Source organism: Carassius carassius, chromosome 31 (genome assembly GCF_963082965.1).
Source record: "Carassius carassius chromosome 31, fCarCar2.1, whole genome shotgun sequence".
Classification (NCBI taxonomy): domain Eukaryota; kingdom Metazoa; phylum Chordata; class Actinopteri; order Cypriniformes; family Cyprinidae; genus Carassius; species Carassius carassius.
In genome coordinates, this window is record NC_081785.1 from 12,698,570 (window position 1) to 12,716,149 (window position 17,580).

The 17,580-nt window shown below is 38.3% G+C and overlaps 1 protein-coding gene across 2 annotated transcripts in view; it reads left to right on the top strand.

The window, feature by feature from the left end:
• Nucleotides 1-17,580, top strand: part of LOC132112077 (parkin coregulated gene protein-like) — a 105,289-nt gene that overhangs the window by 15,986 nt on the left and 71,723 nt on the right. Inside the window, exon 2 of one of the 2 annotated variants that reach the window (XM_059519668.1) lies at nt 2,752-2,886. The exons of the other annotated variant lie outside the window; for it this stretch is intronic. Coding sequence (XP_059375651.1) covers nt 2,752-2,886 — 135 coding nt within the window. The remainder of the gene's footprint in view (nt 1-2,751; nt 2,887-17,580) is intronic. 2 annotated transcript variants of the gene reach the window in all.

Here is a 17,580-nt window from a genome sequence, read left to right on the forward strand (position 1 = left end):
TCATCTTCAGATGGATTGCAAAATCATTTCAACCACGCATACACCACAAATTTAAACCGACAGTGTCCAATTTTTTATTTACATGTTTAAAAATTATCGGGCGGTCGGGTGGTGCTCGCAATGTTCTCGTAATTATTCTCACAAACGGTACAAGCCGCGACCATGCGAGCATCTGCAATTTTTTCTCCCAAGAAAACAATAATAATCTGCGAGCTCGTACGACAGAAAAAATCGCTCTCTGTATGCCTGCCTTAAGTCTTTAGGAACAACAAGGCCAGACAAGGGAGAAGTGAAGAGTGATAGCTTTTTATGCCAGACTTTACAAGTTCAAATGAGGCTGGTGTGGTGATGGCTGACTGTATGCAGGTGTTTAACAGAAGGGATGCTGGGAAATGTTGTTTCAAGTGGACTGAGCTTGTGACCGAGTAGAGTGGTTGGACTGCTGACTGGAGATTGTGACACTCTTTGCTAAAGGGATTAATGCAGTGATCCAGTTTCTAAGCTATTTTATTAATAAAAGTCACTGGGAAGTGTGCCAACAAGTTTTTGTACTCGGATGTTTCTGTGTGTGCACACTGCACAGCGTGATCTCCGATATCTCTCTCTCTCTCTCTCTCTCTCTCTCTCTCTCTCTCTCTCTGTGTGTGCGAGTGGTGTGTGTGTTTATGCGTGTCAATGAAAGCAATAAATTAATTTAGAATGGCGATTAAACTGACTTGGAACTTGTGCATTAAACAGTTTTAATGCATACTTGCCAGCCAATCAGAATCGAGTATTCAGACAGACCATGGTATAAAGTGTTCTTTTAATTGTGATGGTTTTGGCTCACATTTAACAAAACCCCACTAATTCACTATCTCAACAAATTAGAATACTTCATAAGACCAATAAAAAAATAAAATAAAAAAAAACCTTTTTTGTGAATTGTTGGCCTTCTGGAAAGTATGTTCATTTACTTTACATGTACTCAATAATTGGTAGAAGCTCCTTTTGCTTTAATTACTGCCTCAGTTCAGTGTGGAATGGAGGTGATCAGTTTGTGGCACTGCTGAGGTGGTATGGAAGCCCAGGTTTCTTTGACAGTGCCTTCAGCTCATCTGCATTTTTTTGGTCTCTTGATTCTCATTTTCCTCTTGACAATACCCCATGGATTCTCTATGGGGTTAAGTTCTGGTGAGTTTGCTGTTCAGTCAAGCACACCAACACCATGGTCATTTAACCAACTTTTGGTGTTTTTGGCAGTGTGGGTAGGTGCCAAATCCTGCTGGAAAATGAAATCAGTATCTTCAAAAAGCTGGTAAAAAGCTTCAAAAAATTTTGGTAAACGGGTGCAGTGACTTTGGTTTTCAAAAAACACAATGGACCAACACAAGCAGATGAAATTGCACCCCAAATCATCACAGACTGTGGAAACGTAACACTGGACTTGAGCTTCTCCACCCTTCCTCCAGACTCTAGGACCTTGGTTTCCAAATGAAATACAAAACTTGCCCTCATCTGAAAAGAGGACTTTGGACCACTGGGCAACAGTCCAGTTCTTCTTCTCCTTAGCCCAAGTAAGATGCCTCTGACATTGTATGTAGTTAGGCTAATTCCTTGACACGTCTGTGTTTGGTGGCTCTGTATGCCTTGACCCCAGCCTCAGTCCATTCCTTGTAAAGTTCACTCAAATTGAATTGAATTTGATTTTGCTTGTCAATCCTCATAAGGCTGCAGTTCTTTCTCTTGGTTGGTTGTGCATCTTTTTCTTACACACTTTTGTCTTCCACTCAACTTTCTGTTAACATGCTCGGATACAGCACTCTGTGAACAACCAGCTTCTTTGGCAATGAATGTTTGTGGCTTACCCTCCTTGTGAAGGTTGTCAATGGTTGTCTTGTGGACAACTGTCAGATCAGCAGTCTTCCCCATGATTGTGTAGCCTAGTGAACCAAACTGATAGATGATTTTGAAGGCTCAGGAAACCTTTGCAGGTGTTTTGAGTTGGTTAGCTGATTGGGATGCCACCATATTCTAATTTGTTGAATTTGTGGGTTTTTGTTTAATGTGAGCCAAAATCATCCCAAATAAAAGAACAACTTCACTCTGTGTGCATTGAATTTATTTAATTAATGAGTTTCACAATATGAGTTGAATTACTGAAATTAACTTTTCCACGACATTTTAATTTATTGAGATGCACCTGTATGTATTAATGTGCCAAGACTAGAGCATGTTTCTTATATAATATATTAGCATAGTTATTTTGTTAACCATTAGCTTTATGCATTAATTTAAATTTGAACAACCATAGCAATTAAGCAGAATAGCATGTCTGGATTACTCTCTGTGTGATTTTATTCAGATGAAGTCAGAGTTTAATGTCAAGGCCTGGAGCAAATCCCGGGGCAGCCACATTCTCACTATAGGGGCCTTCATGAGTTCAACTGTCTTGCTGAATAAACAACTCCCATTTCATTTTTTTTTTAGCTTGTCACCATCTTGTTGTGGTAAATGCACAAGTTTATTTATACTGCTAATATGTACTTTGTGTGATCTGCTAGAAATGAATTATATGAGGCAGACATTGTGAATAATTGATGGTTTGATGCTATAAAGCAGATATGCTTCCTCTGACATCAGACAGAGAGCAGATTTACATTGGGATGAAAGAGGATCAAAACCATAAAATTTTCTGTGATGGTTTTAGGCCTGCCATTGCCTCTGATGACACAGCATCTAACAGGCTTTCTCTCTCTCTGTGTCCTGTAGGTGGTGGGCCCTCCAGCTGCAGGGGCTTTCAGGGAGAGGCCAGCTAAACCCACAGCTTTCCGTAAGTTCTATGAGCGTGGAGACTTTCCCATCGCACTGGAACATGACTCTAAAGGCAACCGCATCGCATGGAAGGTATGTAAAAATATAACTTATGCTTCTATTTTCTTATTGTAGTGCAATATATTTATCAGCTGTCCATGCACATTACTTACAGATATAGCTATTCACATACAAAATAAACCGTAGGTGATTTATTTGCATTTAATTTAATTCCTGAAGTAGACCATTCTTGATTCTTTTAAATGTGGCTTGAATAGCACTTTTCCCAGTACATATTGTGAAAAAAAAAAAAAAAAAAACACTGTCAAACAGCGATAATCTTGACCTGCCCTTGCCTTGACTTGTTTGCCTTGAGACACAGTCATGAGGGTCTCCTCACTGTGATATTATTTTCACGTTTGAATTGTTGCAATATAAAAGAAAAGAAATGAATGTCACGTCATTGACCTTTTAATGAAAAAGTAAAAGTGCAGAAATGTTTCTGTGAGAGTTAGTGGATAGTAATATATATAGAAAAACCTGAATCTCCATCTTGATATAAAAACTTGTATGTGTGAGAGAGAGTATTATGCTTTGAAAAGTTAAAGAGCTCTGATCAATCAGAGTGATGCTCACTGTCCCCTCTGCACTACAGTTGTGTATGACCTAATAGTGGACTGTTGCGAGTCTCTGTGTGTGCCTGCAGGTTAGACATAGTGTTTATTTCATGAAGGTCGGCAGTAGCATTATCAGTGTTAATCTGCTGTCTGTGCACTAATTCAGAAAAATCAGAACAGTGCCTGACAAGCACGACTTGGAATAAACACGCTCACCACTCTCCTTCAAGAGTAATTCTCTTTTTTTTCCAGGTTGAAAAACTTTGAAAGCCTTGCCATGAATTATTAAAAGCAAATTTCGAAATGTATTTTCCTACGCTTTAGAAAAAATAATGTCTCTTTTTCGTTGTGTTGTTATGAAATTGCTGGGAGCCGACAGGAAGTGATGTATGAAATTGTAGCTGTCACATCTAATGCATCTGTAATGCTTATTGATTTTCCTTCTCAGGCAGCCATTGATTTGATTCTGCTTTTCACACGCAGTATTTACATGGCTTCATTCGGTTAATATAATACAGGTATGCATGAGTAAAACCGTGGCCTAGGTGACCCCTGTAATATATGCGGTACGAGGGCACTTCGAGGTCATACTTGGTTTGAGTGTTTTATTATGCATATATTATTGTATGTTAGGTGTAAGTGGAACTAGCACATGTTTCTTGTTTTCATCTACCTGGCTTAATCATGCAGATCTGTCATTGGGTCAATGATACAACACCCTGGGTCCTAAGTGCAATTAATAGATACAGTGGCTTTAATACACCTAAATTTATGTAAGCTCGTTTTTAATTTCTGAATTAAAATTCAGTTTGATATATTTTGGGGGGCATTAAGTAAAAATGTCAGTCGTGATATCATAATGAAAAAAAAGCCTAATTAAAAGAATGCAATTCTTGGCAAAAGACTGAAGTTCTTTGACATGATCTTTGTATTATTATTGACATTATTATTTAAAACAAAATATATATAATATTTTGGCAAAATTGTTTATCTGTCTCTTATTATTTGACAACAAATTCAAAGTCAAATAATAAGGGATGAAACCAACATGCAGAAAAAAAAACAACATAAAACAGTATATTATAGATGGGGCCCTTGCAGACCTTCATTATGTCAAGGTCAAAAAGTCTCTTAAAGGTGCTCTAAGCGATGACGGGAGTCGTAACTTCTTGTTGACGTTCAAATTGTTGTCAAACAAAACGGAGGCTAGCTAGACCCTCCCTCCTCCTCATCCGTGCACTAACCCCCCAAACCCCACCCCCAAATCTTTCTTGTCGGTTATTGGCTGGAACAGTTTGTTATGTTTTGTGGTACGGGTGAGCCCAGTTTATTTTTATGTTGTTTGTGGAGTCTATGGTGTCTAGAGAGACCCCGTTTTTTTACAGTGTGTTCAGGGGACAAGCAGCTAGCGGATAGTGAGGAGATGTTTGCTGGATGTGACAAAAAATTTTTGGCCTAAAAAATGTGTGACATCACTTAGAGCACCTTTAAAGTATTAGATAATTTGACCTTTTTATGACAAAGCAAGATTTGTTTGACATGTGAAATGAAATGTGCTGCAACTCTTTGAATCTTAATATTTAAATAAGCATATTTATTAATGAATAGTTTATGATATTTGTAAAAAAGAAAATCTCATCTCATCTCGTCTCAATTCGTCTTGTCTCCTCTGTTGAGTGTCAGTCCCCTTCTCTGTGCAGCAGGGAGCAGCAGTGCATTCTTGCAGGCATTTCAAAGTGTTTCCCATTCTCCTCTTCTGCATACCTCCCAGTCTTTTCACTTTATGGTAAACATGGTGGTTTAGACATTTTCGGTTGGTTATTATTGTGTGCATTTGCATCTTTAAACATAGATTTTTAAACTTTTGCTCACTGTGACCATTCAGATGTGTGTATTCAGGGAGGAGGTGTATGTGTCTACTGATGTCTGAGAACAGACGCTGCTGTTTAAATGTCAAGGGCAGTGTTTGGACGCACAGTGATGTGAAGCAGAGAACTGATATTTTTAGTTTCAATCTACGAAAGTCCTCACAATTCTCTCTCATGCTGTCTACGCAGTTAAAGCTTTGACGTTATGTGTTCTGTAAACATGTGCAGTACAGTGAAAAGAGTAAGCAGGAGGTCTCTCTCACTCTTTTTCTCAAAGTGTATTTGTGCATCTCTTGCACATGGCCCTGTTGCTGTCAGAACAGTCCATCAGTTTTATAGTGTTCCAAAGTGTTTCCCAGGGATCTCCATCGAGAGAGAGAGAGAGAGAGAGAGAGAGAGAGAGAGAGAGAAAGAGCAATCTGATGTTGTGGTCACTGATAGGAATGAGAATCTAGCAGATCTCCAACAAACCCATCTTTTTGGATACAGTTGGTTGCTTTTAAAAGCCAGTTGTATAAAAAGGTAATGTAGTTTAAGAGCTTAAAGGGTAAGTTCACGCAAAAATAAAAATTAGTCCATAAATAACTCACCCTCAAGTCATCCTAGATGTATATGATTTTCTTCTTCTGACGAATCCAGTCTGCATTATATTAAATATTGTCTTTGATCTTTCAAGCTGTTTAATGGCACTCAGCGGGTGTTGCATGCATCAGTCCAAGAGAAGTTAAATAAAAAGGGCCCATCCATAAAAAAAGGAGAGCTCACACAGCTCTGTGGGTTGAACAAAGGCCTCCTGTAGTGAATCGATGCATTTTTGTAAGAAAAAGACTGGAACAGTTACCTCATCGCCATGCCAACGATTGACAATTAAGTCAGATTGCGTCAACACACAATTATGCCACAATGTTCAAGCTTCCCAAGACCCAACAAACACTAAATACACACAGTAAAATTATTTTGGGGGGGAGGCAGTGTGAACTAGCTGTAATGCTTCACACCAAGACGAATATTCGGTGTGAAAATATTTTGATAAACATTCTAAATATTAATGAACAGCTGTTAATGAATCTATTTAGACAAACAGGAACATCCACGTGTTTGTGCTTCTGCATTTTTAGAGAGAGTTGTTCTAATCTTTAACTGTGACGAAAACTTGCCAATCAATAATATTTGCGATACAATTGACAGAATTGTCATGTTGAACATTTGTTTTGGTGTGAACAGGTCTTTTAAGAATTTAATGATTTTGTGATTCTGATTCCATTTCTGTTTGCTAATTATTATTATAATAATTATTATATTAATTATTGTATTATCTGTTCTTTTAGTAGCCTGAATTTGTTAGTGTTGTTTATTCAGACAGTGATTGATTCATTAAACCATTTCAAATCAGTAACTTATATATTTGAGCCTTTTTAATGACTTAAAAAATCATTTGATTAATGATTCAGAACACAGGCTCTACTGAATAAGAATAGGTTGTTTCCATTCCATCCATTCTACCTCACAGACATCCATCCATGTCATCCTTCAACTTTATCAATTATTCCAAGGCGTTCTGTGTTCTAATTTTTCCTCCTCTTATGTTGTATTTTTTTTTTAAGAGAATTGTGACGTGTTTAAAATTGAAGAAGCATTTCATAGAAAACATCAATGTAAACTTGATTCCTGCTATCATGCTGCTGACTGGGGAGGGTTGGGGAGGGGGGGCAATCAATTAATCTGATCAAGTGCTTCAGGAAATGGAGAGGGTAAGCGATCTTATCCATTCAGTCCACTGATTGAATTATGTCAGCAGGAGAAGACCTGTATGCATGAGTGTGTGGCAGTCTGTGTAACACTGCAGACACAGCACTGAAGTGGGGTGTTTTTATTTTTCCCTCTTTTTTATTTTTTATCTCCGTCTACACATTAGCATTTTAATGGGCGGTACCTTATGTGAGCACAGACCCTCTCCTGACAGCTATATGACCTGTCCAAGGAGAGGTATTACTCTCAGGAGTTAATCCCACGGTCCACTTTCCCACGGGAATTCAAGAGCAGCCTTATTATACACCTGTTTAAATACAGAGAGAAGAGCAGCTCCTTCCGGATGCCTTCAATCTTTTTACAAAAACACCCTGTCACTGGTAGTTGCCTGCATAGATTTTTGTACATTTTTATTTAAATTCTGGGCTGAAGAGAGATCAGGCAGTCCAATAACATCCTCTTGCCTTTCAAAGGGAAATAGTTGATATGGTTAAAGCCGAAATCATATTTCCAGTGCCGTTTCCAAATGCTAATGCCATTTTTGTCATGGTAGCTAAGCTCTGGAGACTCTTTTGAGTCAATCACCTGAGCCATAAATGCCATGTGATTAATCACTCTGCATGAAAATGATGTTTTGATTAGCTGATGGTAGCACAAGTGACTATCCTAGGTTTTGACGTCAAAGGAAGCAGACAGGGAAAATAGCCGTTATTTGCGCACTCTCATGTTGTTCCAAATCTGCATGATTTTCTTTCTTCTCCAGAACACAAAAGAAGACATTTTTGGCTTGCTGTTTTTGTCCACACCGTTAAAATGGTTGCAATTGTAAAAAAAAAAATATATATATATATATATATATATATATAAATATATATATATTAGGGATGTGCAACAGTGATCGAGTACTCGAGTACTCGACCGCGACAGCGATGATCGATCACGTAAACGATGATCGAAATTATTATTATTATTATTTTTTGATTGGTTATGGCAGCACGTTGGGCGGCGCCCTGATCTCTGATTGGTTACCTTCCCACTTGATTGCCTCAAAAGACGTAAGAAGACAGATAATCATGGCCTCAAAGTCACGTAGTGATGGCTGGCTTCCCTTTGAGAAGAACGATGAAAATACAGTTCAGGGTAATCTGTGTAGCGCCAAGCTGTCAAACAAATCTACAACAAATACAATGCGCTATCATCTAAAATGTGTACATAAAATATCTGGCGATAACAGAGCGGCAACTCAGACGAGCATTGAATCACTTGCCGTAAGACCTAAATGAAACGCATGCAGAACCGAGAAGACGACAAAGCTAAAATGCTGAAATGGTGGTGAAAGATTTGCTGCCCATTAGTTTCAGGGACAGAGAATGTTTACTTGTCCAGTGGTACCTGGCTGTTCCTGCAACATCTGTTCCAGCGGAGCGAATTTATTCCACTAAATGTGAACAGGCTGCGCACTCGGCTCTCATCTGAGCGCGTAGACCGCCTTATCTTTTTGAATAGACATTTGAATGTTTCACCGGTCGTGGTAAATATAATATCCATTTTTTAAAAATAATTATTATTTTAGTTTTGAGTTTTAGCCATAGTTAAAATATCTAGGCTATTTGGTCTCTGTTTTATACCTTATAATAGTTGTTTGGTTAAACTTGGTGAACTTTTTTCTTTATCTTTTAAAAACTACGTTTCACCGCTGAATCAAAATATGCTGCTAAAGTTATACTGAAAGACAATGTTTTGTTAAAAAAAATGCAGTTGAATAAAGTAGCAAAAAAAGAAAAAGTATCTTTGTGTGTTAATTTTTAAGTCACAGACAAATAATGAAATGGTCTTTATAAAATAGAAATGCACTGGATATATTTGTAGCCTAATTACATTAAACATATTCGTAGAGATGACGAAAATCAAAATTATTTGTTTGTCATAGTTTTTATCTTAAAAATATTTTAAATCTTATTCAATTATTTAGCAATAATCAGTGATTTCCATGCTGTTAAATAATATTTTGGTTGATCAGAAAGTGCAAATTGAATACAAAATATTAATTAAATATTAGAATACATAAAAAAATAACTAATGTGAATTTATTGTACTTTTGTGTTTGTAAAGCGCACTTTCGGTCAAGTTCACATCTGCATCTGCAAATTTTTTTCAGATAAATTTGCAAAAGCTAGTCTACGTCTGATTAATTAACATGAACAATTATGCTAAAATCGCTGCATATCAGCAATTCGTTTCATGCTCATATAAGCAATGCCCGATAATGATATTTGCTCTTAAATGTTTTCTTATTTATTGTTATTATTGTTATTATTTTATTATTGATGTTATAATAATACAGCCAAGCTTTTTTTTCCGTCATATTTGTGGGCATAATGCAATTCATATGGCTTCGAAAACGCTCAGGTGGTTTATGGAAAATAAAACTTAACTTAAAAATAAAACTTAATTACAACTATTACACTTAATAACGTAGATGAAAAGATAGCACAAATCTGCCATACATTTATAATGAGAACTTTATAGGAATCTATAGTAAAATCTGTCTTTGCCCATCTTTCAGCGCGCTGTCATGAAAACGCATCAGAGGGAGCTTGCGCACGCGCTCTCTCTCTCTCTCTCTCTCTCTGTCTAACGCATAACTTAGCATCCTATTGTGCTGATACAAGTTGTAATGTTACGTCTGATATGTATCTCAGTTATCTGATTTATCAAAGGATGTGTCATAGAATTAGCTTCCGTTTATTGGTATACTCTTCACCTCAGGCAGATATTTCTTGCTCCTTTATTAATAACATTGCTTCATCATAATCATAATCTAACCTGTCCTAATCATATGTTCACGTGTTCATGTTTTCATAGACAGATTTTCATGTCAGATTTTTATTTTTATTTTTTTTCATTTTCATAATCTTCAGATTTTTTTTCATTATATACATTATGGCCATGCCCCGCCCCCCTGCATAAGCCCCACCCCCGATTAATCGATTAATCGTTTTTGAAACCCATCGATGATCGAAATGAGAAATTTCCCAAAATGCCCATCCCTAATATATATATATATTTGGTGAATATTTAACATCACATTTTATACAGTTTTACTGTAAGACACTGTCAAATTCATGTGTTTTAGGAGTCAAAATAGTATATAATTATAATATAGTTTATGGTGAAAATCAGTAAAAGAACATTCCCAGAAGTCACTTTTTGACACATCATATAAGATTATATTTTATATAAATAATATTGTTTCTTCTTCTTCTTCTCTCTTTTTTTTTGTTACGTTTTCTGTTAGTTAATGTTCATTGCATTATATTAAGTGGGATGTCCATAAACCAAAGCCAAAACACTATCATGGTGACACATATGATTTTAAAATAATATTTATATAATACAATAATAATAATACAAGATCTTGCCCACATAATTATGTAGTATCAGCATCTGCAAGCAGGGGCTGACAACCCATGCTAACCAATCAAACTTTCACCCCCATGTTTAACACCTAACTGGAATTATCCAGGAGGTTAAAAAATAAGAAGAGAGAGTAATAAAAATAAAAGACCATTCTCTCTGGAATTGAGAGTAGGCGCTTAATTAATTTTACTTACAGGCTGCTAGTAGAAATGTGTTTTATCGATCAACTACTGTATATTTGCTCGTAGACCTGCCTAATGTAATGGCTTGGAATAACTCCAGCAAGGGATTGTGGGTAATTTACAGAAGGGCATTTGAAGATTTGAATGTCAGAATCTTCAAACTGACACAATGCTTGTGTGGCAACAGTGCTCCAGATCAGCTGGGGTTTAACGAGAAGGCAAAATGATATAAAATGCTTGGAAGTTTGAAAATTGTGTTTTCTGAATGACTGATTATGCTCTTTCCAGCTTTCTTTCCTTCCAGCCTTGAATAAAGATAGTCTTTCCATGCCATTTATTTTATTAGAAATATGGAATCTGGGTGAGTTGCAGTCATTGATGTATCTGAACTTAAAGATTGGTGCCTTTGAGAGCCCAGACTTTGGCTGAAGTAGAGAGACGTATCGGGGCTGGGGGTCTAGGATCAGTCGTTCTGCCCCAGCGTGAGCCACAGAGCTGCTATTGATTGACATGCTCATAGCCAGCAGGCTGCAGATCTAAATAGAGCCTTTAATTAACTAAATGGAGCCATAGCAGCTGGATGCCAAACACTCCTCAGCATAGAGAATGAGCAGGGCACACACTAATGTCAAATACTAATGCTAGCAGCTTACGTGGCTGGCAGAGGGAAACTGACTCGGGGTAGGCAGCTATTTGATATTCTTCCACATTCTACCTCACAACGCAGTCTAACTTTTGCTGTCTTGCCTGACCCATTACTAACTTAGAGACATCTTTCACTCACTCTGTCCCCTCATGCAAAGCTTTTCCCCTTTTTTCATTTTTTCTTCTTCAAAGATATCACCCTCACTCTCCTCTGCACACACTCTCTCTCTCCACTTGCTCTCATTCCTGTCCACTCATCCGTTCCGTCAGAGGTTAATTGGTTTGGAAATGATTCTATTCATTCTGGATGGTAATGCTGTTATCCTAAGAAAGAAGAAATACGCCACACATGCACTTAAGCCTAATTTGAAAGAAAGGAGGGGGGGGGGGGGGGGGATAGGAGAGAAAGAAATCCAATTTAATCTAGCCTGACTTTTTTTTTTTTTTCGCCCAGGCCTGTCCCCACAAGTCTTTTATTAAACTTATGGCAGAATTTCATTACCTTGAAAGCTTTTTCTCCCCCCTCGTTTGAGAGGATAGACGGCCCTAATGTCTTTCTTGTAACCTCAAGGTCGATGTGTTTGGATTGGTGGAGGTGCTCGAGCATCGCTGTGATTAATGCACTGTACGATACGCACGCAAATACGCACTCGCTGCAGATGAAAGTGCCCCTGTCACTGCCCTTGTTGTGAATCAGGAAAGACATTGATATTCAAATTCAGACACCCATGGGGCTGTTCATGTCTCCCAGGTGTAGCGACACCACCTCCCTGGTCGCGTCTCTGTCTGGCTTCTTTCTCTGTCTGTCTCCCAAACGGCTGCTCTGTAACTCTCTGACCTGTTCACTCCCTGTAGCTGCTCAGATGATGACTCTCTGTCTCACTGATTGTCTCTCCGGCTGTTCCTGTCTCCCTGCAGCTCTGCAGTCACTCTACAGCTGTCCTCTCTGTATACAGTCTCTCTGATTGTCTTTCTCTCTCTTATCTGCCTTGACGGTCTCTGTCCTCACATGAACTCTCTACTTTACTCTCTATCCATCCATCATGTAGAGTTAGTATTCTTAAAATATGTACCCATAAGTTTGTGATTACAGTTGAATTTCTGTTTATCCTGTGAACATATTCATGAAGATCACTAAAGCTATGGCAACACCACATACTGAATGAAAAAGTGAAATATAATTTTATCTTTCAAGGCTCAGTAGGTCCCATTCCCACATGACACTAATTTCCGATGGCAGTGAGAGTAGCTAGGTTGTAGCTCCAGCACCCTCTCTCTTTCTTTCTCGCTCTTTCTTTCTCTGACTCAAATAACATTTAATGGTACAGTAGGTGATATTAGGCACAATCACCAGCCTATTTCTGGTGCTCTGGGGAGCCCTGAGAACCCCCACACATTCACAGAACAGTGACTGATCTTCCGGCAGTTTAGCTATAGTGTGTGGGAAGTGAGTGTAGGGTTAGTTCAGACTGAGGTTCAGGCTGTGTCTGAAACCTGAAAAAATACAATATGTAATATACGGAGGTAGGATGGCACTGAGGCGTGCCTGAATCTGATGTTTGGACAAGATGCTTTTAATTTGTTTGTGTGTGTGTTTGTTTTGGCTGAAAAGGATCATTCTGCCATCATTTCCTCACTCTCATGAACTCTGTCACTGAGGCTGTAACCTCTCAAAATGTACTAATATGTAAATCTTAGGTACTAATATCTATATCTGTTCACTCTGTGAACAGCCAGCTTCTTTGGCATGAATGTTTGTGGCTTACCCTCCTGGTGAAGGGTGCCAATGATTGTCTTCCAATGATTGTCAGATCAGCAGTCTTCCCCATGATTGTGTAGCCTAGTGAACCAAACTAATTCTGCATTCAATTCCTCCTGGGAAGTTTGTACTTACTAGTTGACAAGTTGTAATTATGACGTTGGGTGCATTCAAGTCAGTTTTGTCGGCACAAGATGGCCGTGTACCTTCTTTTAATAAATTACTAGAAAATACAACAGGGTTTGTTAACTCTGCTTATAGAAAATGTAGAGCAATGAAGTAGCATCAGGTCTGTTTTGCGTTTTTAATTTATTTAAATATTTTATGAAGCCACTTTAATCTGTATCGCAACAATGTATTAATTGTTATATTGCAATGATGTCTATCAATTTCAACTAAAAAATTACCGTCAACAACAGACGTTGCATCCATCGATCCATCAAATTCTGTCATTGACACGCCCCCAACTCGGAAACTCTGAGCTTAAAGATTGACTATAAATGAATTCTAATTTATTGAGTTATTGTTTTTACATGTACAATCAAAGTCAATATTGGACAGTGTTGGACCCACTGACTTTCAATGGACAAAAACAGTTCTTTGTCTTGGACAAACCATTCTTCAAAATAGATTTTGTGTTTTGCAGAAGAAAGAAATGTATGCAGGTTTGGATGAGTAAATGATGGCAGAATTTTTCATTGTTAGGTTAACGATCCATTTAAATAATATATATTTTTTTATTTTTATAGCTTATGTTCTATTTCAACTGAGAAATACGCATTGTAGACAATGAATATGTGCTTAGTCATGTTTAAAGCTCATTTGAATTAGTTCTAGATCATTTAAAGCACAAGGATTGCACAAGGACCTTTAACCTTTTGCTTTCCAGGCCAGATCTGTTCACTGCACCACCCTACCCATGATTACCTACATTTGCAGCTGTATAGATCTGTCTCATCCTGAGTAGATGCAACTGAATTTCCGTCTAGGTCACATTGTAAATCTCATTAGCAAATTTGTCAAGCTTTTCTACATTATGGTGTCCTGATGGATGTGGCTTTGAGTCACTACATTAGAACTGATGGTCCTACCTCTGAGTCCTTATCTCCCCACCTAAAACACGCAAACATGCAGGATAGACGAGAAATAGAGATGGATAGAGAGAGGAGAAGGAGCAGAGAGAGGGGAGGGGTTGCTGACTGCATGCATCTCTCTTTTCCTTCTTTTGTGATAATGCAAGTGTGATGGAAGAGACGGAATGAAGGATGCTGTCAAAGTGTCACCTTGCTTTGTTCTTGTCACGCATAAGAAACAGAATGACTGCGTAGGCCGGAGAGAGACGCAACGTCCTTCTGGCTATCAAACACCTCCTTTCACACCAGCAACTCTCAACAAATGGACAGCTACTGTCCGAAAAAAAAGACAAAATAAAAGCAAAGAAATGTTGAGGGAAGAAACAGAGGAAGAGACATGGATTGTGGCTTGCAAGCCCTCAAGAGTGGGGCAGAGGAGGTGGTGCTATTTTATTTTTGAGGGGCTAAGGTGACAAACCACATCTGTGACCCCAATATGGCTGAAAACTGACCCAGCACTGTGACTAAATCTTATTACACTCCGGAGCACCTCTGACTATGGCCAGAGTATGTGTGAGTTTGTATCGCTCTGTGTGGCTGTACAGTAAGTGTTTGTTTTGTGCCTGTATTGTTCGAGTGTGTGTGTGTGTTTTGTTGCCACTAACATGAGACATAGAGGCAGGATCCTAAAAGTGCTGAGCTGTTGTATTTGTCTGCTCCCTTACATTCCACAAATCAGCATCCTTTTCTCTTTGTCAGAGACGTCCTCTGAGAGACAGACCCCCTCTCACTGTTTACAGTGTGTGAGACACAGACCCCCCGCAGACCTGTTCACAGGAGGTTTCAACAGCCTCTTTTTGTGTTTCCATTATCTCTGCAGCAAGAACACTCACCCAATAGCTCTATTCTTTGTTATTACTACATAGGCAGCGATATGGAAATGGAAACTTGTTAGTGTCTCATTTTAAACACTCTCCAGGAACTCAGAAAACTTGACTGTGTAGTTGATTACAGTAGAGTTTGCTGTTTGCATGTTTCTATGCTATAGGCATACAAAAATATTGGATAAATGAATCCATTTTTCATTACACTGAAGTTTTTATTGCTGCCTTTCAGCATTTCTTCACAATCTTGGATTTCTTTCACTGAGCTCAGTGCAAGACATTTTGGGACTGTGTTTTTTGAGAAGCATACATGTGAACCTACCTTTGAATGTGCTTAAAACAACGTATCTTAGTCTTGAAATACCTAGCTCAATTGGTTTTGGATGAGAGCTTAAGTTCTGATGGATGGGTTGATAAAAGGAACTTCACAGGTACTATAGAAAAAGGGGGAATGGAGCACAAATTCGCACTGACTTTCACAAACATAAACAAAGCATCAGTGTCTTCAGACTCACTAGAAACTTCCAGGAAAGTGTGTTGCAGCTGGTTGATACGGAAGCCGAGAGAGAAAACACATGCAAATTGAAAAAAACATCAGTAAATTAAGAAAACATCTCCATCAGTTTGACAACACAAGTGTTGCAAATCCTCACAGCACATGCATATAACGAAACACGCTGCAAATCCTTCACAACACATGCATATAACGAAACGCGCTGCAAATCCTTCACAACACATGCATATATGAAACGCGCTGCAAATTATCACAACACATGCATATAACGAAACGCGCTGCGAATCCTTCACAACACATGCATATAAGAAACGCGCTGCAAATCATAACAACACATGCATATAACGAAACGCACTGCAAATCATCACAACACATGCATATAACGAAACGCGCTGCAAATCATCACAATACATGCACATTAAGAAACAATTAATGAAGCATTGCAAATTTATTTTCATTCACCTTGAAATTATATTTAGCTGAGGATATTAAAGTTAGCCATCTTAAGTAACGTTTTATTATGTAATTATGTAATTATTCAGCTTATTTAGGCTAATAATATCCAAAAGATAAAGGAATCATTAATAATAATAAAAAACACCATGAAAAAAAAAAAAAACTCACCTTTCAGTTCACCAACAACTCTACTGACCAGTAGCCACTGGACGATAAGCAAATCCCAGCCGGGTCTGACACTTTTTGATGTCTCCTTGAAACATTTCCATTGTGGTCAGTGCTATTTGCAGTGCGTTTCATTATATGCATGTGTTGTGAAGGATTTGCAGCGCGTTTCTTTATATGCAAGTGTTGTGAGATTTTGCAGCGCGTTTCGTTATATGCATGTGTTGTGGAGGATTTGCAGCGCGTTTCTTTATATGCAAGTGTTGTGAGATTTTGCAGCGCGTTTCGTTATATGCATGTGTTGTGGAGGATTTGCAGCGCGTTTCTTTATATGCAAGTGTTGTGAGATTTTGCAGCGCGTTTCGTTATATGCATGTGTTGTGGAGGATTTGCAGCGTGTTTCTTTATATGCAAGTGTTGTGAGATTTTGCAGCGCGTTTCGTTATATGCATGTGTTGTGAATGATTTGCAGCGCGTTTCGTTATATGCATGTGTTGTGAGGATTTGCAGCACTTGTGTTGTCAAACTGATGAAGATGTTTTTTTTTTATTTGCTGGTGTTTTTTCAATTTGCATGTGTTTTCTTAAATTGCAGCGCGTTGAGCTCTCTCGGCCACCGTAGGTTGAAGCTAAACTCTGCAGGACGTTGGTTCTCCTGGAGCAGCATAGGACACTTCTGAGCTACGAAGCCGCATGATGTGTCATTCTTCTGTTGGTCACGTCTTAACCTGATACAGTTTTGCTTGACAAAATTCACCAAACTGGAACCTTGGAAACAAAGCAAAATGCAAAACCTCTTTGTGTGAGTTTGTGTTTCCTGTCTCATGATTTTGCATGCATATGAATAGGAGTCAGTGGAATAAAAAGCACTGTGTGTTTAGTCTCTTGGATGCATGCACAAATGCTGAATCTTAATATATTTCAACAACTATTATGAGGCTAAATAATAGGGAGGGAAGGAGTCAGAAAAGAAAAGGCAATGTAAAGTTTAGAAAATGATGAAAGAAAAGGGATGAGAACAGAAACGAGCGGGTGAGGCATGTGTTTTGGTGTGGGGTTAAACAGAGCATGGTCTGTCCTAATGAGGGACATTTAGGCTGTGTGCAGATGGTCTGTTTTCCTGTAGTGGAAATTGTGTTGGCCTGGGAAGCTCTGAGAACTGTCCATACAATCTATTAGTCTATACCTGCAGTGAACATCAGTACCGTCCATTTTTGTTGCTTGGTAGACAAATTACTTTTTTTGAGATTTCTAAAGTCTTTCTGCTAAACGGAGCTTTAGATTGTTTTGTAGAAACATCACATTTTGTGGTTTTGTGATCGTACAGCTATTGGAAACCATCATTGGAATGCCAGATTCATCCAAAGAAAATGTCAGTTTTCGATGTCCGCTCATCCTTGATCCTTTTGCTGATTTCAGTTCATCACCACTGCAAATGTTTTCTGTTGACATGCTG